This window comes from Oryza brachyantha, chromosome 4 (assembly GCF_000231095.2).
Source record: "Oryza brachyantha chromosome 4, ObraRS2, whole genome shotgun sequence".
NCBI classification, from domain to species: domain Eukaryota; kingdom Viridiplantae; phylum Streptophyta; class Magnoliopsida; order Poales; family Poaceae; genus Oryza; species Oryza brachyantha.
Window position 1 is genome coordinate 10,025,402 of NC_023166.2, and position 14,756 is coordinate 10,040,157.

General features: G+C 42.9%; 3 protein-coding genes across 4 annotated transcripts; 2 read left to right on the forward strand and 1 right to left on the reverse strand.

Annotated features, from left to right (window-relative positions):
- The first annotated feature begins 327 nt into the window (after positions 1–327).
- LOC102703574 (OVARIAN TUMOR DOMAIN-containing deubiquitinating enzyme 6) lies at positions 328–5,414 on the forward strand. Its single transcript, XM_006652204.2, has 8 exons — positions 328–1,703; positions 1,986–2,147; positions 3,645–3,722; positions 4,147–4,225; positions 4,317–4,462; positions 4,578–4,646; positions 4,773–4,938; positions 5,037–5,414. The coding sequence occupies exons 1-8, from the start codon at positions 990–992 to the stop codon at positions 5,285–5,287; spliced, it is 1,665 nt and encodes a 554-aa protein (XP_006652267.1). The 5' UTR covers positions 328–989; the 3' UTR covers positions 5,288–5,414.
- A 2,094-nt stretch (positions 5,415–7,508) lies between these two features.
- LOC102703859 (small RNA-binding protein 11, chloroplastic) lies at positions 7,509–8,710 on the forward strand. Of its 2 annotated transcripts, none has more exons than XM_015836380.2 (4): positions 7,509–7,755; positions 7,972–8,040; positions 8,165–8,271; positions 8,470–8,710. In XM_015836380.2, the coding sequence occupies exons 1-4, from the start codon at positions 7,626–7,628 to the stop codon at positions 8,581–8,583; spliced, it is 420 nt and encodes a 139-aa protein (XP_015691866.1). In that variant the 5' UTR covers positions 7,509–7,625; the 3' UTR covers positions 8,584–8,710. The 2 variants fall into 2 exon arrangements, with proteins under 2 accessions (XP_015691866.1, XP_006652268.2); XM_006652205.3 differs by having other exon boundaries at positions 8,473–8,710.
- A 350-nt stretch (positions 8,711–9,060) lies between these two features.
- On the reverse strand, positions 9,061–10,397 carry LOC102709075 (probable F-box protein At2g36090). The gene has a single exon (XM_040523519.1). It carries the CDS (start codon positions 10,341–10,343, stop codon positions 9,432–9,434), a length of 912 nt encoding a protein of 303 aa, XP_040379453.1. The 5' UTR covers positions 10,344–10,397; the 3' UTR covers positions 9,061–9,431.
- Positions 10,398–14,756: the final 4,359 nt, after the last annotated feature.

Below are 14,756 nucleotides of genomic sequence, written 5' to 3' on the forward strand. Positions count from 1 at the left end.
AAATATATAGCCCTAATCAAGAACTCATATTGGGATGGTAGTAACGAGCCTTCGCCGGTTGTTCACTGGAATCGCTCGCACTGCCATGAAATTTCCAGACAACAGCAACAATGGCGCATCCACGCCACATCGCGTGCGACTGCGATACCGCAAAACGGCACACCACGGGCCACTGAATTCCACCATCAACGGAAAACCAACAGTATCGCGACGTTACCGTCCATCCTAACGGAGGCTGACGTGTGGGTCCCATCCGTCATTGTCCGTAGGCCTCCCCTCCCTTCCCACGTAGTATAAAATGGTTTGCACACCCGCCTCTCGCTCCTTCCATTTCCATCGTCTTCTCGTCCTCTTCCGAGGCCTCACCTGCAGCTGCTCTCTCTCTTTCTCCCCCTCCACCCGAAGCAAAATCCCCAAAACAACCGAGAGAAAAAAAATCACGCGGCGAAGCCGAAATTTCTTTCGATTCGATTTGAACATAAACCCTAGCTCCGATCCCCCTCGCGTCGGCCCCGAACCCGTGGACCCCCGTCGCTAGCTGAATCGAACGCTACCGGTCGATTCCCCCGACGAGGTAATCCTATCGAACCCCTCGAGAGAGAGCGAGAGGTTGGGGTAATTGGTGTTGTTTTCTGGGAAATTGATCGGGTTGGCGGGCGATTTAGGGTTTTTGGACGGGTGGCCCGCCGCCCTCTCCCAAGGGGACTAGCCTGCGCGTCTCGATCTCGCGGGGAGCTAGGGTTTTGTGATCTGAGTGTGAGAAGGGACTGGTGTCCGCCCTGGTTCTGATGAGAATTGGCAGTGGAATGCTCAGATTGGCTGCCGGCGACGACGAGAGGAGCAGCTCCCTTGGCAACGGCGGCGGAGGCGCCCGATTCACCGCCCCCAAGGTCCGCACGCGTGATAAAGGCGCGCTCGTGGCCCTCTGATTCGAGGAGGAGGGGGTTGCTGGTGCGTCGACGTGGAGTCTTCTCTGAGGAGAGTGGGAGATGACGAGGATATTCGTGCAGCGCGGGGCTGCCGGCTCCTCGTCCAGCTCTGGTCGCTCGGGCTCACAAACACTGCAGCAGCAGCAGCAGCAGCAGGCTACATCATCAGTTGCCCGGGAGGAGGAGCTGCCGCAGCAGCCTCATCAGCATCCAACGGAGCTATTGTCTTCAGACGATATAACTGACCATCTATTGGAGGATGTTGATACCATCAGTAATAGTAATAAGGCATTGAGGCTAGATGATCCCACATCAGAGAGTTCAAGCTCTGCAGAGGAGAGGGCTGTCAGGGAGAAACCTCCCAAAGATGACTCCAATGTGATCGATCCTGCTTTCTTGGTGGAGGAATTAACAGGCCTCCAGTTTTCTGATCAGTTCGAGGAGGAAAATTCAGTGCAGTCAAGTATTGGGCCGTCACAGATTGCTGGTGTGGCATCACATTCACACCCACCACCTCCACCAGCGCCACCAGCCCCACCAGTCCCACCACCGAAACCATCGTCTGGTAATAATGGGTTAAGGAGAATGGGGTCTGGAAGCTCAAACAACGCACGGATTGGATCTTCAAGAAGGCCAGTTGCTTGGCCACCAGTGGCAGTCTGGGCATCTGCTTCGGGTTCCCGGCCTTCTTCACCTAGATCACTTGCTGATAGTGAAGGGTATAACAGTGCAGACGAGCAGGGCCCCTGTTACGCCTCTAGTTTTTATGATTCGGTATGATCTCTTGTCTGCTTCTGTTTTATATGAAAACTTTAATACCTCCTTCTATTTACTATATCAGCTTTACCAATTTGTCAATGATTGCATGACATGAAGATGATGTCTATGATGTGATGAAGATAATGTCATAGATCCTTTGGAAGTTTGGATCCTTTGTAGTTGCATGATACAATAACATTAGTCCTTTTATATTGTTAATAATGGTAGGTTTGTCACATTCACAAATTGACACCTTTTTGTTTTTGACAAGAACTAATATCATTTATATTTCCTCAGGAAAGGGAGCGCATGTTTGAACATGACCTAAGACGAGTTAGAGGATTTGAAATCAATAAGATGGCTGAAGATGGAAATTGTCTGTTTAGAGCAGTTGCTGATCAAGTTTATGGTGATCCAGAAACTTATGACATGGCTAGGCAGATGTGTGTTGATTACATGGTATGTTATTGTCACTTCTGAGTTATAACATAATATATATCCTTTGCCTTCAATCAATAAACTAGATTCACATGCTTGGAGGTAGTCTTGTAACGTATTAATCTGTTGTATTCAACCTTGCCCCTTATTTATTCCTATTAGCATGGGTAGTAGATGCATGTTGATTATATGGTGTGTTATGTTGATGCATCTGAGTAGTCATACTATATAGGATATGCATTCCATCCCTAGGTTCAATTAACAAGCGGTTGCTAATGTTTGCTTAATGTTTCTCATTTTCTACTCGCCACTTAATTCATGTGACTATTTTATATTAAGTTATTGGCTCTGTAAGATCTTGGATAATTTTGGAGAAGTGATATGTGGTAGATGGTGGGACATTACAAAGTGTGAGACACCTTACTGTTAGTCTGGTTGAAACATAAGTGCAACCTGCTTCTCCTTTCCTGATCATGGTAGATATTGGTTTCTGCTGTTCTGTTTCGTTGGGGATAGCACAGCAACTTATCCAGGAATTGGTTAAAAATGATAATGAACTTACCCAGGAAAAAGTTCTGTTCTTCTGTCCCAGAAATCTGGCCGTTCTATCGTTCAAAACAAGGCCCATAAAATGTGTCAGTTTAGCATTTTGATTAGAAAGGTGGGGTCATCTGGTCTTATCCGCTGACTCATTCTGATCCACTCAATTTTTCCCCAGTGCTTCCTCGCTTACCACAGCTTCCTGTTGAATGCCTGCACCCTTGTTGAAATGACTTCTAGAGTAATAAATGAGGGTAACTTAATCATTTATAGATACTGTTAATGTGCATCAGAAACCTTAAAACGTCAAGTTTTCTAGGATGGAGGAAGTACCTTTTAACTTGCATATTTTGTGAAATGATATAATTGTACAATTATATTGTGTGCAAGAAATATGGAACTTTTCCTAGATTGTTGTTCATTCTTGGGATCTATTTAATTATACCGTGATGTTTTTGACCAGTCTTTTGCTTGGTCATTTACTTCAACAGTTTGCCACATTGAAAAATGAATAGTTTTTAGGGATGATCTTGTCTATATGCCAACAGGGCCTTTTGCTTTCCTTGCATTCTGTTTGCCTTGCATCTCCTGTTCATGCAACCACAAGGACATTTGTAGTCTTTTTTGGGTATGTTTTACACATCTGGAGTTCGATCTAAGAAGTTGTAAGCATTTGAACTAACATGACCAATTTGAACTTATACCGTTGTATAAGGTATGCATTGGAATCGTAATTACTCCCTGTGGTCTGAATTACTTGACACATTAGCTCCATGTGCATAGAACAATGAGTATACTTCAAACTTTTGATGTGATTTAACCCTATTGATCTATATTCTGGAAAGTATTGCCTGGAAATCTGGAAGTAACTCCAGTTTCCTGAAACCTGATCTATTTTAGACTAGAGGGAGCAGTGAATCCCCTTTGGCCAACAAGCCAAGTGTCTGATATGCCCATTATTGTTCTCAATTCTTCCAGGAAAGAGAACGCGATCATTTCTCCCAGTTCATGACAGAAGGTTTTACATCATACTGTAGGAGAAAAAGAAGAGATAAGGTATGCTGTTCAATTCATCTTGGCTGTTTAGGATACGTAAAAAATGCCTGCTGCTTTTCCTTACATGGGGTTATCAAGTTACACGATTTGACAAAATGGATTTCAAGATTAGTAACCGTTATGCTGTGCTTGTGAACATCCTTGTCCTTTTTGAAAGTAATGTTCTGAAACTAATTGTTTTTCAGTCAACCGACTAATGTCTGTGTTTCATGTTCTAATTATTTATACTTCCATACAGTGGCTTCGCATTTTCCTTGGCTTTCAGGATTTATTTATTAATTAAAAATAATGCTGTGTTCCTGTTTTTCAACCTCAAAATAAAAAAAAGGGACTTTGGACAAGGAAAAATTCTGTACCTTAGAACCTTAGCTTCTTCCATTGCAATTTGCAAATAGTTTATGTTGTTGTTGCTTGATTATTCGAGGTATATGGCAACAATATGGAGATCCAGGCATTTGCTGAGATGTACAATCGTCCCATTCACATATATTCCTACAGTACAGGTAACTGCTAACATAGATGTTGCTATAGAATTTTAACCCTTTTCTATTTTTCATCTCTTTCATAGTCTCATGTTGTTTGCTCTTACTGCAGAACCCATTAACATTTTTCAAGGAAGCTATAACACAGATGTCCCTCCAATTAGGTTAAGTTACCATCATGGTAATCATTACAATTCAGTTGTTGATCCTCGCCGGCTGACAGTAGGGGCAGGCCTGGGATTTAGCTCCCTTAGAGGGGTAAGTCTTGATGCATGGTTCTTATTGCCTTTCTAGGCTTTCTAACCTATTCTGTAGTTGAGTGTTTGATAACTGCTATTCTTTGTTAAATGAACTTCATTTCCTTTCTGTACAGACAAATAATGTTGACAGGGATCAGGTGAAGGCTGCAATAAAAGCACAGCAAGATCAGCAGATTGAGAATGTAAGTACCGACAATTGTTTTCAAGGCGTATTTGCGATCTCAATATCTGCACAAATTAACCAGGTTTACTTTGAATAATCTGACTATAAAACGAAATATGCTTAATTGTGTTGTCGGCCACATCAGGCACTTCTGGCTGAAGGACGACTATACTCTGATTTGGAGTTGACTGAGAAGGAAATAGAGCGGATGGTGATGGAGGCCTCACGGGCTGAGTATCTGAAGCAGCAGCAGCAGCTTAACTTTAGAGAGTCATCAACATCAGGGGCAGAGCCATCTTCTTCTGCTGCCAGTAAGACCACCACCACTCTTGGCATTGGACTATTTGGGGGAGCACGTAACTTTACTCTGATAGGTTTGCTGAAACCGTCATGCTTTTATATTCTGCAGTTAGTGGATCTTCTCGTTCGCCCGGAACTGCTGATAGAGTTGGCGAGGAATGTTTCGTTCTACCGGACACTGTGCTAACCCGCAGCATGCAGCTGCTCTTGGCAATGGGCTTCAGCTACATCCAGGTCATGGAAGCCTATAGTATATTTGGTGAGGATGTCGACTCAATGATCTACTACCTTGTGGAGATGGGTGGTACAGGAGCATCTGCAGGTGGTAGCAATCGCAGGAAAGGAAAAGCCGCTGAGTGAATGTGTACCTTTGACCGGCCATGATGAATCGAAATAAAAACCGAACTATAACGCATAAGCCACAGAAGAGAGATGACAGACTTGTGGGTTGAATGAGCTGAAATGCCAATAAAATAAACTTTACTACTGCATGTGACCTGGTGTTTCTGCATTTGCCTGTGCGTTACGGGGGAATTTCTGTGTTTGCCTATGCATGTAGGCTAGTTGTACACACGAGAACCCCGAACTTTGTATAATAAGATCAATGTTGCAAAGGAACTTGTGGACGTCGAGGGATTCACGCATTACAGCAGACTTTCGTCTCGGTCGGATTGCTTCCACAGACTTTCATCTCGGCCGGATTGCCTAACTGAGCTCACTGCGTCATTATAGTTTTATGCATCCTTTAACATAAACTTTAGGTATTGCCAGGCTATCCTCGAGATTTTGTTTGAGATATCAGGATTCAGTTTCCTCCCGGCTGATAGAACAAAGGGAGGATTAGCAATTTTTTGGGACAATACAGTAGTTCATCTTGACAACATCCGGGACTCATTTTGTTGACAGCAGGCCTCATCTTTTCATCTCCCTTTTTGCTTATAATACAAAATTGAAAATTTTCAACCTTAGAGGGCCATCTTTTTACCTTCTTAACGAAAAATCCAAAAGGTATATTTATAAATAGAAAAATAATTTACAAATAAAACTTTTATATATGTGTTCATATTGATCTAAAATTCAATGCTGAAAAATAAATTAAAAAACTCAAAATCAACTTTAAATTTAAAGCTGAAAATTCAAATTTTTGGTTATAAGCAAAAGCAAAAGCTAAAATATAGGGGTGTTAAATATCAAGTTGATTTAGGGTATCTCATCATAGTTTACCTTTTAACCTTTTTAACCTTTGCTTTTGGATCACTAAAAATACATATATAAAAACTTTTACAAATAATTTTTTGTTTGCAATTACGTTTGGAACCGAGTAAACAAGAAGCTTACCAATGCTGCAAACGCCCTAAGAGCATCTCCAAGAGGTTATATAGTTTGGAGAGGCTCTTAGCTAAAACATTTTGGGCAACTAAAGCTACAATCTACAATTGTGCAGGTGTTCATCTAACGTTTACACTTGTCACAAGAAGCTTGAGCATACAGCAACAATCCTTAAGGAAAGGCCTGAAAACTAGAATTTTGGGTTTGTCAGTAGTTTCAAAGGCAAGAAAGAAACAACCTTCTAGAATCTCTTATGCTTGTAGGTCAAAAGTCAAATTTTCAATCTAATTTTGGAGTAGACTTTGGGGTTTTTTTTATCATAGTTTAATTTCCAGCCATGACTTTTAAGATCACTAACACGTATATAAAAGTTTCTTTAATAATTTATTTTTATTTGTAAATATGTTGTGTGCTATTTTACCCTAATAAGACAAATGAATGAAGTAAGGTGATGCCAACAATTTTTTTCATATGAAAGCAATAGCCAGGTGTAGAAAAAATCATATACATGCATCACAATGGGTAGACAATACACACAGAAGATGACAAGGCAAAAGTAGTCGAACACTTCCAACAGGACATTGGGGAAAAGGCTAGCAGAACATGGATAGGCTACAAATAACAGAATTTGATGAGCCTTTCTTAGAGGGCAATATTTGGAATGCAATTAAGAAATCACCTCAAAAAAGGCTCTTGAACCACGATTCACTGGGGCTCTATAATACTCCTGCTAGACCATTATAAAATAAAATAACATAATCCTCTTTCATAGTTATCATTGCATATCAGGAGGAGAGTTTGGAGTTGTCAACTTGTCAACAGAGTAAACATCATTCCCCTACCAAAGAAGGACAAAGTGGACCTTATGCCTAACTTTAGACCTATAATTATTATATGTTGGTCAAATTGCTCTCTAAGGTCGTAGAAATCAGACATTAATCCCTCTCACAAAATGCTTTCATATGGGCCCAGCGATTATCCGCTAACTTTCGTATGTTGGTCAAAATACTATCAGAAAAATTGTATTTTGGGACCGAGGTCATGTTTAGATGGTAAAATTTTTTAGAAAAGGAATCACATCGAACGTTTAATCGGATATCGAAAGAAGTTTTTAAACACGAATAAAAAAGCGAATTTCACAGCTTGGCTAGAAACCACGAGACGAACTTTTTTAGCCTAATTAAGCGATGGAATGTTTTTGAAAACTTTTTTGAACTAAACAAGCCTACTTGGAAGCCGCAATCCCCGAACCCAGCGATTATCCGCGCGACGAGGAAACAAACGAACTCCGGGTCTCCTACCCGCGTTTCCTACGCCTATTCTCTTCTCGAAGCTCGAAGCACACCGTGGAAGGTTCGGGCGCACGGCCATGGCGATGGCGATGGCGGCTCTCCGTGAGACCACCCGCCGCCTCGTCTCCAGGAGGGAGTACCCCGCGGCGGCCCGCCCCTTGCTCCTCACGCACTCCCGCGGCATCACCTACAGGCTATTCATCGGAGGTAGCCTCACCCGTATTCTCCCGCTTCCTGGCTCGCGCATGCCGCTCGTGTAACATCTCTCGTCACAGCGCTGAAGTTGTTTTCTCGCACGATAGTCTCTGAAGCGTGTAGCTGGGCAACCGACACGCGGTTGAAGGCGCTGTAACCTGTGCGTGCACGGTGTTCGACGAAATGCCCGAGATACGCATTCACCCTGAGTTCTTTATGCTTTTACAGGACTGTCCCAATTTGCGACCGAAGATAGTCTAGCAGATGCTTTTTCTCAATATGGCCAAGTACTAGAAGGTACATACATGTAACTCTGTAACTTACAAAGTTACATAGCCAGAGCACACTTCCATTTATTCTTGTTGTGCGGTTGTGCCTGTTGTCATTTACTAAGCTGGATGCTGTTCTTGTCCGAATGCAGCAACAATTGTCACTGATAAGATGACCAACAGACCAAAAGGGTTCGGCTTTGTGAAATTTGCCTCTGAAGAGGAAGCCAATAAAGCAAGGGAAGGGATGAACGGCAAGGCAAGCTTTAAAAATCAGTACACTTATTTTAGCCTAGGCCTTGTTTGGAACTCTGGATTACCACATGAACTTCACAGGAAACCCCAAATCCAGTCTCTTTCCTGGCAAGTTCCTGTAGAATTTCAGCCTTCCAGACAAGGCCTTATTAGAAGCATTCTGTGTGTCTTCCTGCTTGATTTGAGAAACGCTAACTTGCAGCAGGTATTGAACGGCCGAGTTATCTATGTCGACATTGCGAAGGCCAAAATGAATCGTGTTGCAGATTCTAGTCCAGGAGCGACAGGCCCTCCTAAGCCACCTGACAACAGCTGATAGAATGCGTGTCATCTCCATACTTTCTTTTATCTTCTGTACTAATACTCTAGCGTTAGATTGGGAGGATCTTGATATTATTGAGAAGTTCATGCATAATAATAATACCGAATTTCCAGTTTTGCAAGAAAACAAGATTGTGCCCGTTCAACAGCTCAGATAATGATATAACATCACACACATGCTCTTGCCGATCAAATACTGTACCCTTTCCTTCTTTGTCACGGACAGTATCTATAGTGTTGTCGCCCTGAAATGATCTGAAAGTATTTCCTGCAGAAAAAAAAAAGTGATGTTACTGATCACACATAGTTGCATATTCTCTTGAAGCTGTGGTAGAACAGTATCCTCCACATGTCTGTTCGGTTTTCTGTATGGCACTAATAATTCATTGGTGTTTACATGTACTTCTTGCTTAAAATTTCATTTGATTCCCCAAAAATTTGAAACAGTACCTTGATAGTACGGAAACCTGAAATATAATGCGCTGGACAGACGGCACATTTTTTTGCTACATTATTATATTATTTGAAAGGAAAACATTGAATTGTCTTTTTTCAAATAGCAGAAAAAAAGCATCGCTATAAAAATAAAGAAAAAGGAAAAAAAAAAGCATTGCTTATATGAGATTGGAACATTCAAACAATCCAATCTCCAAAATCTCAATTCTACTCGGCAGAATTTCACATCCTAGGATCAGCTCAGGTGCTTATCTGATTATCTCACCTGGCCAATTTGTAATTCAAAAGGAATTGTATTACTACAGTGGAGGAAATTACACACAAATTCTCAACTCGATTTGTACACTGACGACAGACATGTCATTTTGTCGCACCCACAGCCGCCGATCACCGGAGCACCACGGCGGCGACGAAACTCAGCACGGCCATGGCGCTGGCGGCGGAGCAGCATAGGTCGATGAGTGCCTCGCGTCGCGCCTTGCTCTCCATCCTCCCCTTCTTGCTCTTCACGAACTCGTCGTACCTTCTCTTTGCTTCGTCCCGTTCCCTGTCTCCACCTTTTCTCTGTTCCTCCATTGCCGCGGCGAGGAGGCGGAGGCTGCGCTCGCCGCTCACAGCGGCGCCGTCGGCGTCCTGCACGGCGAGGCTGACCTCGCTGATGTGGCCGGTTCCCTCGGAGCAAGTGACGGTGGTCTCGAACTTGCACCCGCCAAGAACCACGGCGAACCTTACCAGCGTCTCGCCGGTGTACCAGTGCCGGTCCACAGCCACCGCGCGCCGGCTGGACAGGTTCACTGCTCGGCCGCGGACAGGGTCCACGACCACCCAGCTCAGCTCAAGTTCCGCCGGCGATAGCACCGCGTCCGCCACCGGCTTCTTGCACTCGAAGGCCTCCACGCGGAACGGCGAGCCGAGGAACCACGACGACGACGAGGCCGTCTCCACGACACGGGAGAGCAGGGGCGCTCCCCTGTAGTACACGTCCACCGCCGAGACGAGCTCCGTGGGGAGAAGGCCGTCTCCGCCTCCTCCTCCTCCGAGCTCCCCGGCGTCCTGGCACGGGAACGGGAACGCGTCGGCGAAGAACCGCCTCGGCGGGACCACCGACAGCAGCCGCGCACGCCCCGCCAGGGACGGCCACTCCGCGAGGCAGAGCGCGCGCCACGTCTCCGGGTCAGCGGCGAGCGCCCGGAGCCCCGCCGTCGCGCAGCTCGCCGCGGCCAGCGACCGCCCGTCCAGCCGCCGCAGCGCGCACGACAGCACGTCGGGGTGCAGCTCCTCTATCGTAGTCGCCGCCATCTTTTGCTCCTCTCCCTTGATCCCTTCTCCCTATCCTCCTCTCTGTACGATGAAACAGACAACTACTGCGCCGGGGCAGCTTACCCGCGCCCCCGGCTTTATATAGCGCGCTCCAGTCAATACCAGCATTCATCTCGTCACTGCGACGTGGACGTGGTTGCGTGTGCTGCCTTGGTGTGTTTCACATTTAACCCGCGTGCCGGCGCGGGCCCCGGCATGCAGGGCGCCGGCCGCGCGGAGGCGGAGCTTCGTGGCATCCGGCGAGGAGGGGTCGGTGGCGCCTGGCGCGCGCCGTGGTACGCGGCGGCTCGGCCCGATCTCGCGCTCGCGCTCGCCGTAATGCAGCATGTCTCCGCGACGCCGAACGCGTGGCGTGCCGCGTCCGCGTGCGCGACGTCGTGGGGCGTGGTGTGTGTGGGTGGGTGGGTGTGTCTCCCCCTGGCTGCCACCTCCGTACCGCGCAACGCACCCCTCCACAAGTGGGTCGGGCGCAACCGCAGCCGTGGTAGGCGATGCGCTTCCACAGAGCGTGTGCATCCGACGTGACAGGGAACCAAAAAAGAGAGGCATTTTTTGTTTGCTGCCCCTTTGCCTTTCGCGACGACCGGTTTTTTTTCTGGCTTGATGGCAAAGCAAAACTGCTTTGTACCGGACTACCGGTGTACCGTGCCCGTGCATCTGATTCTTTAATTGCGTTAGAAGGATATCGTTTTCTCCTCGCCTGCATTAATGTCCTTGGGAGAGCGTCGAGGGCTACTGACGTGTTACGTGTACGACGGCTGGCTGCGTACGGAGTAGCAATGCACGATTAGCTCGCTAGTAGTGGTAGCAGCAGCAGCGTGTGCTGCCGATGCGCTGCTCCGATCTTCTGCCGGCCAGCGGCAGGCTCGCAGCTTAGCTTGGAGATTTCTCGTCAAAAGGCGCATTGATACCGGGATCTATACGTCCGTGTGTGTCGTTCGTTCTCGTTCATATCCTCTCGCGACCGACACGATAAGGCTTCTGGTCGAGCTTCTGCTAATCGTTTTTGAAGGCACAACACAAGGGCTTCTCCCAAGTCCTAACCCTGTTGGTTTTCTGCATGATCCGCAAGTTTGGTGAGGCAATAAAACGAGAAACAAATGAGTGACACTTTTTTTTTTGGCTGAAGTTTGGATGCATTTGCAATGCTGCATACTAGTACTCCATTTGCTGCTGTTGTCTGGGAAAGCAGCGGTGGTATTCGAGGCTTATCAAATTGCCCATGCGTCCTCCGTTTTGAAGTTTCAGCTTTCAAAGCCTGGGTGATCAGTCTGAGCATGTCGGTAGAGTCCCTGTCAGGATTGCCAGAGCAATTACACTGAAGATTAAATAAAGGTCACGTTTACTTCCTAAAATTTTTTTCCCAAAACATCGCATCGAACTTTTAGTCATCTAAATGAAGCATTAAATATACATAAATAATAGAATTAATTACATAGTTATGGGAGAAATCGTTAGATAAAACTTTTGAGTCTAATTAGGACATAATTAGCCATAAGTACTACAGGAACCAATAAATACTGATGATGGATTAATTAGACCTAAAAGATTCGTCTCGCGGTTTTCAGTCAGAATCTAAAATTTGTTTTGTAATTAGACTACGTTTAATATTTTAAATATATATCAAAAACTTAATGCGATTATTTTACAAAATATTTACCAAAGTATTAATATAGGAGTAGATTGGCCCCGTAATGAAATAGCCTTGGATTTTTTGGCAAGGGTTTTTTCAAGCCTTGACTTGACCGGCAGTCATGGGTTCCCTGGGTTCCCTGACCGGCAGTCATGGGCCCAAATCCTCCTGGAAGGTAGTAGTAGTACCAAACCAGGAAAAGTGAGGCCCCTTTCATGTGGGGAAAATTTTTCGAGAAAGATTTTATGTATTTGAAGTATTAAACGTGGTTTAATTATAAAATAAATATCAGATTTTGTTTGCAAATCACGAGACGAATGTTTTGATTCTAATTAATCCATTATTAGTACATGTTGGTTACTATAGCACTTGTGGCTAATCATGTACTAATTAGACTTAAAAGATTCGTCTCACGATTTCTCGTATAACTATATAATTAGTTTTAATGTTCATATATATTTAATATTTTATTTAGATGTCCAAAGATTTGATGTGCTGTTTTTAGAAAAAAAATTTGAAAACTAAACATGGGCTAATAATCTCCCGTAGTACAGGAAATACTCCTGCTACTGCATACTTACGGCAGGGGTAACTTTGCGATACAGTGAGGGACCCTTTTAAAACTGCGTGAGTTTTATAGAATTTTTTTATAAAAAAAACATAGGTTGATTCCATCCGTTTTTCTTTGAAAATTCTTCAAATCGAAAGAGGCCGGCGTTTTATATACAAATTGGAGTGTAAGGGATTTTTGATCCGAGGAGAGTAAAGTACCACATAGAGCAATCGTTAATCATTAGTTCAGCTTTTCATTTAATATTTGTTGATTTTCACTGCCGATTTGGATTAGGAAGAGATAGAAACACCATTTCTTTACAATCAAGGAAACAGAGATAAAGTTTGTTTTGTATGATCGGTGTAAAGTAATAGGGGTGAACGCTGGTTTTTGCAGGGAAAAGGTAATTTCTGAATAAAATTTTTATATATGTATTCTTGATTTAAAACTAAACCTAAAAAATAAACTACGATCAAAAACCTTAAAATTAACTCTAAATTTAAGGCTAAAATTTAAACTTTGACAATCTCAGGTTAGTCAAGTCGGTGCCTCTGCATCCCTTACAGTGAAAAACAAAGGAAAACAAGAAGAAAGAAAGAAAGAAAATAAAAACAAGTAGTCGGATGAGATGCGAGTTCAGGGTTTATATGGCTTAAGAAAAGGTCCATTAGATCAATTTATGTTAAACAAAGCTAAAACATTATTATGCTAAGAATTATAACCAAACTAAATCGAACTTCAACGTTTAATTCCCCCACCGGGCCTTGCTAAACTTTTGTACTTTATTTCCAACCTGCTACTGCAGTTCTTGCTGTAAATGTACGTCACCTTTTCAGCGTATCATTAGAATTTTTTTCTACCTTAATTCTGGTAAATGTGACACAATTCCAAATGGAGTATATGGCAACTTGGCAACGACCTAGCTAGTTTACCCTGCACAAATAATGCACAATGATTCTAAACGAGTTGCCGAAGTTTTTTTTAGAAGTTACCAGAGATTCCGATGCTACTAAGTGGCTCTGTCAAAATTTCAGGCTGAAGAATGCAGCTCGGGAATATGTCGCAATGGTCTATCTTTTTTTTTTTTTTGCTTTTTACGCTTATAAACCAAAATTTAAATTATCAAACTAAAATTTAGAGTTAATTTTTAGATTTTCTAATTATAGCTTGTTTTTTAGCCTTGGATTTTAACTCGCTATGAACACGTTTATAAAAGTTTTATTCATAAATTATTTTTCATTTGAAAATATGACACTTGACTTTCTTTCGCTAAACAGAGATTTTTTGAAAAACTTCGAACAAACATTAATTCAGCATATCCAGACATCCAGTCTCCACATAAAATTGTCTATTTTTCCTAAATGAGAGGAATATTTCCGTCGAATGTTATTAATCATTATCTCGAGACTCGAGTTACAGCATATTTCTCTTTAGACAAAGAGAAGCATCTCCATTTCTTCTTTTCTATAATTCTTAACTGCATTGTTTGGGCAACTTTACTATTCCGAACGTGTGAATATGAAGCATATTTTTCAGTATAAAATTTGATGGATAACTTTATTATCTTCGAGAAAACACCGAGAGTTAACACATTTTCTATTTAAAACTTCGGTAAATTTTACATTGGAAATTCGATATGTTCATGTACTTTCTCAATGTCTATCAAATTTATCAAAATTCCGTGTACTATAGCAAAATTTGCTCATAGTATATAAATGTTAGAGTTTTTTATTATCCTTAAAAAGTATATCAAGGTATTATATTTTTAATATAAAAGTTTAGTATCTTTAGGTACAATATATGTACCTTAAGGTAATAGAATTTTGTACTGAAATTTTTCCCTAAAAATATCACAACGAATCTTGGGACATCTAAATAAAGCATTAAACATAGATGAAATGAAAAACTAATTGCACGGTTACGTGAGAAATCGTGAGACGAATCTTTTTAAGCCTATTTAGTCCATGATTAATCGTAAGTGCTATAGTAACCAACATACGTTAATGATGGATTAATTAGACCCAAAAGATTTGTCTCGCGGTTTCTAGTCGAGCCGTGAAATTCGTTTTTTTTCATTCGTGTCAAAAAACCCATTTCGATATTCGGTCAAAACATCTGATGTGTCACTCAAAAATTTTTATTTCCCAGACAACACCCCATGAATATATTGGGAGTATTCACCACTCAGCACAGGTAAAGAGTGATT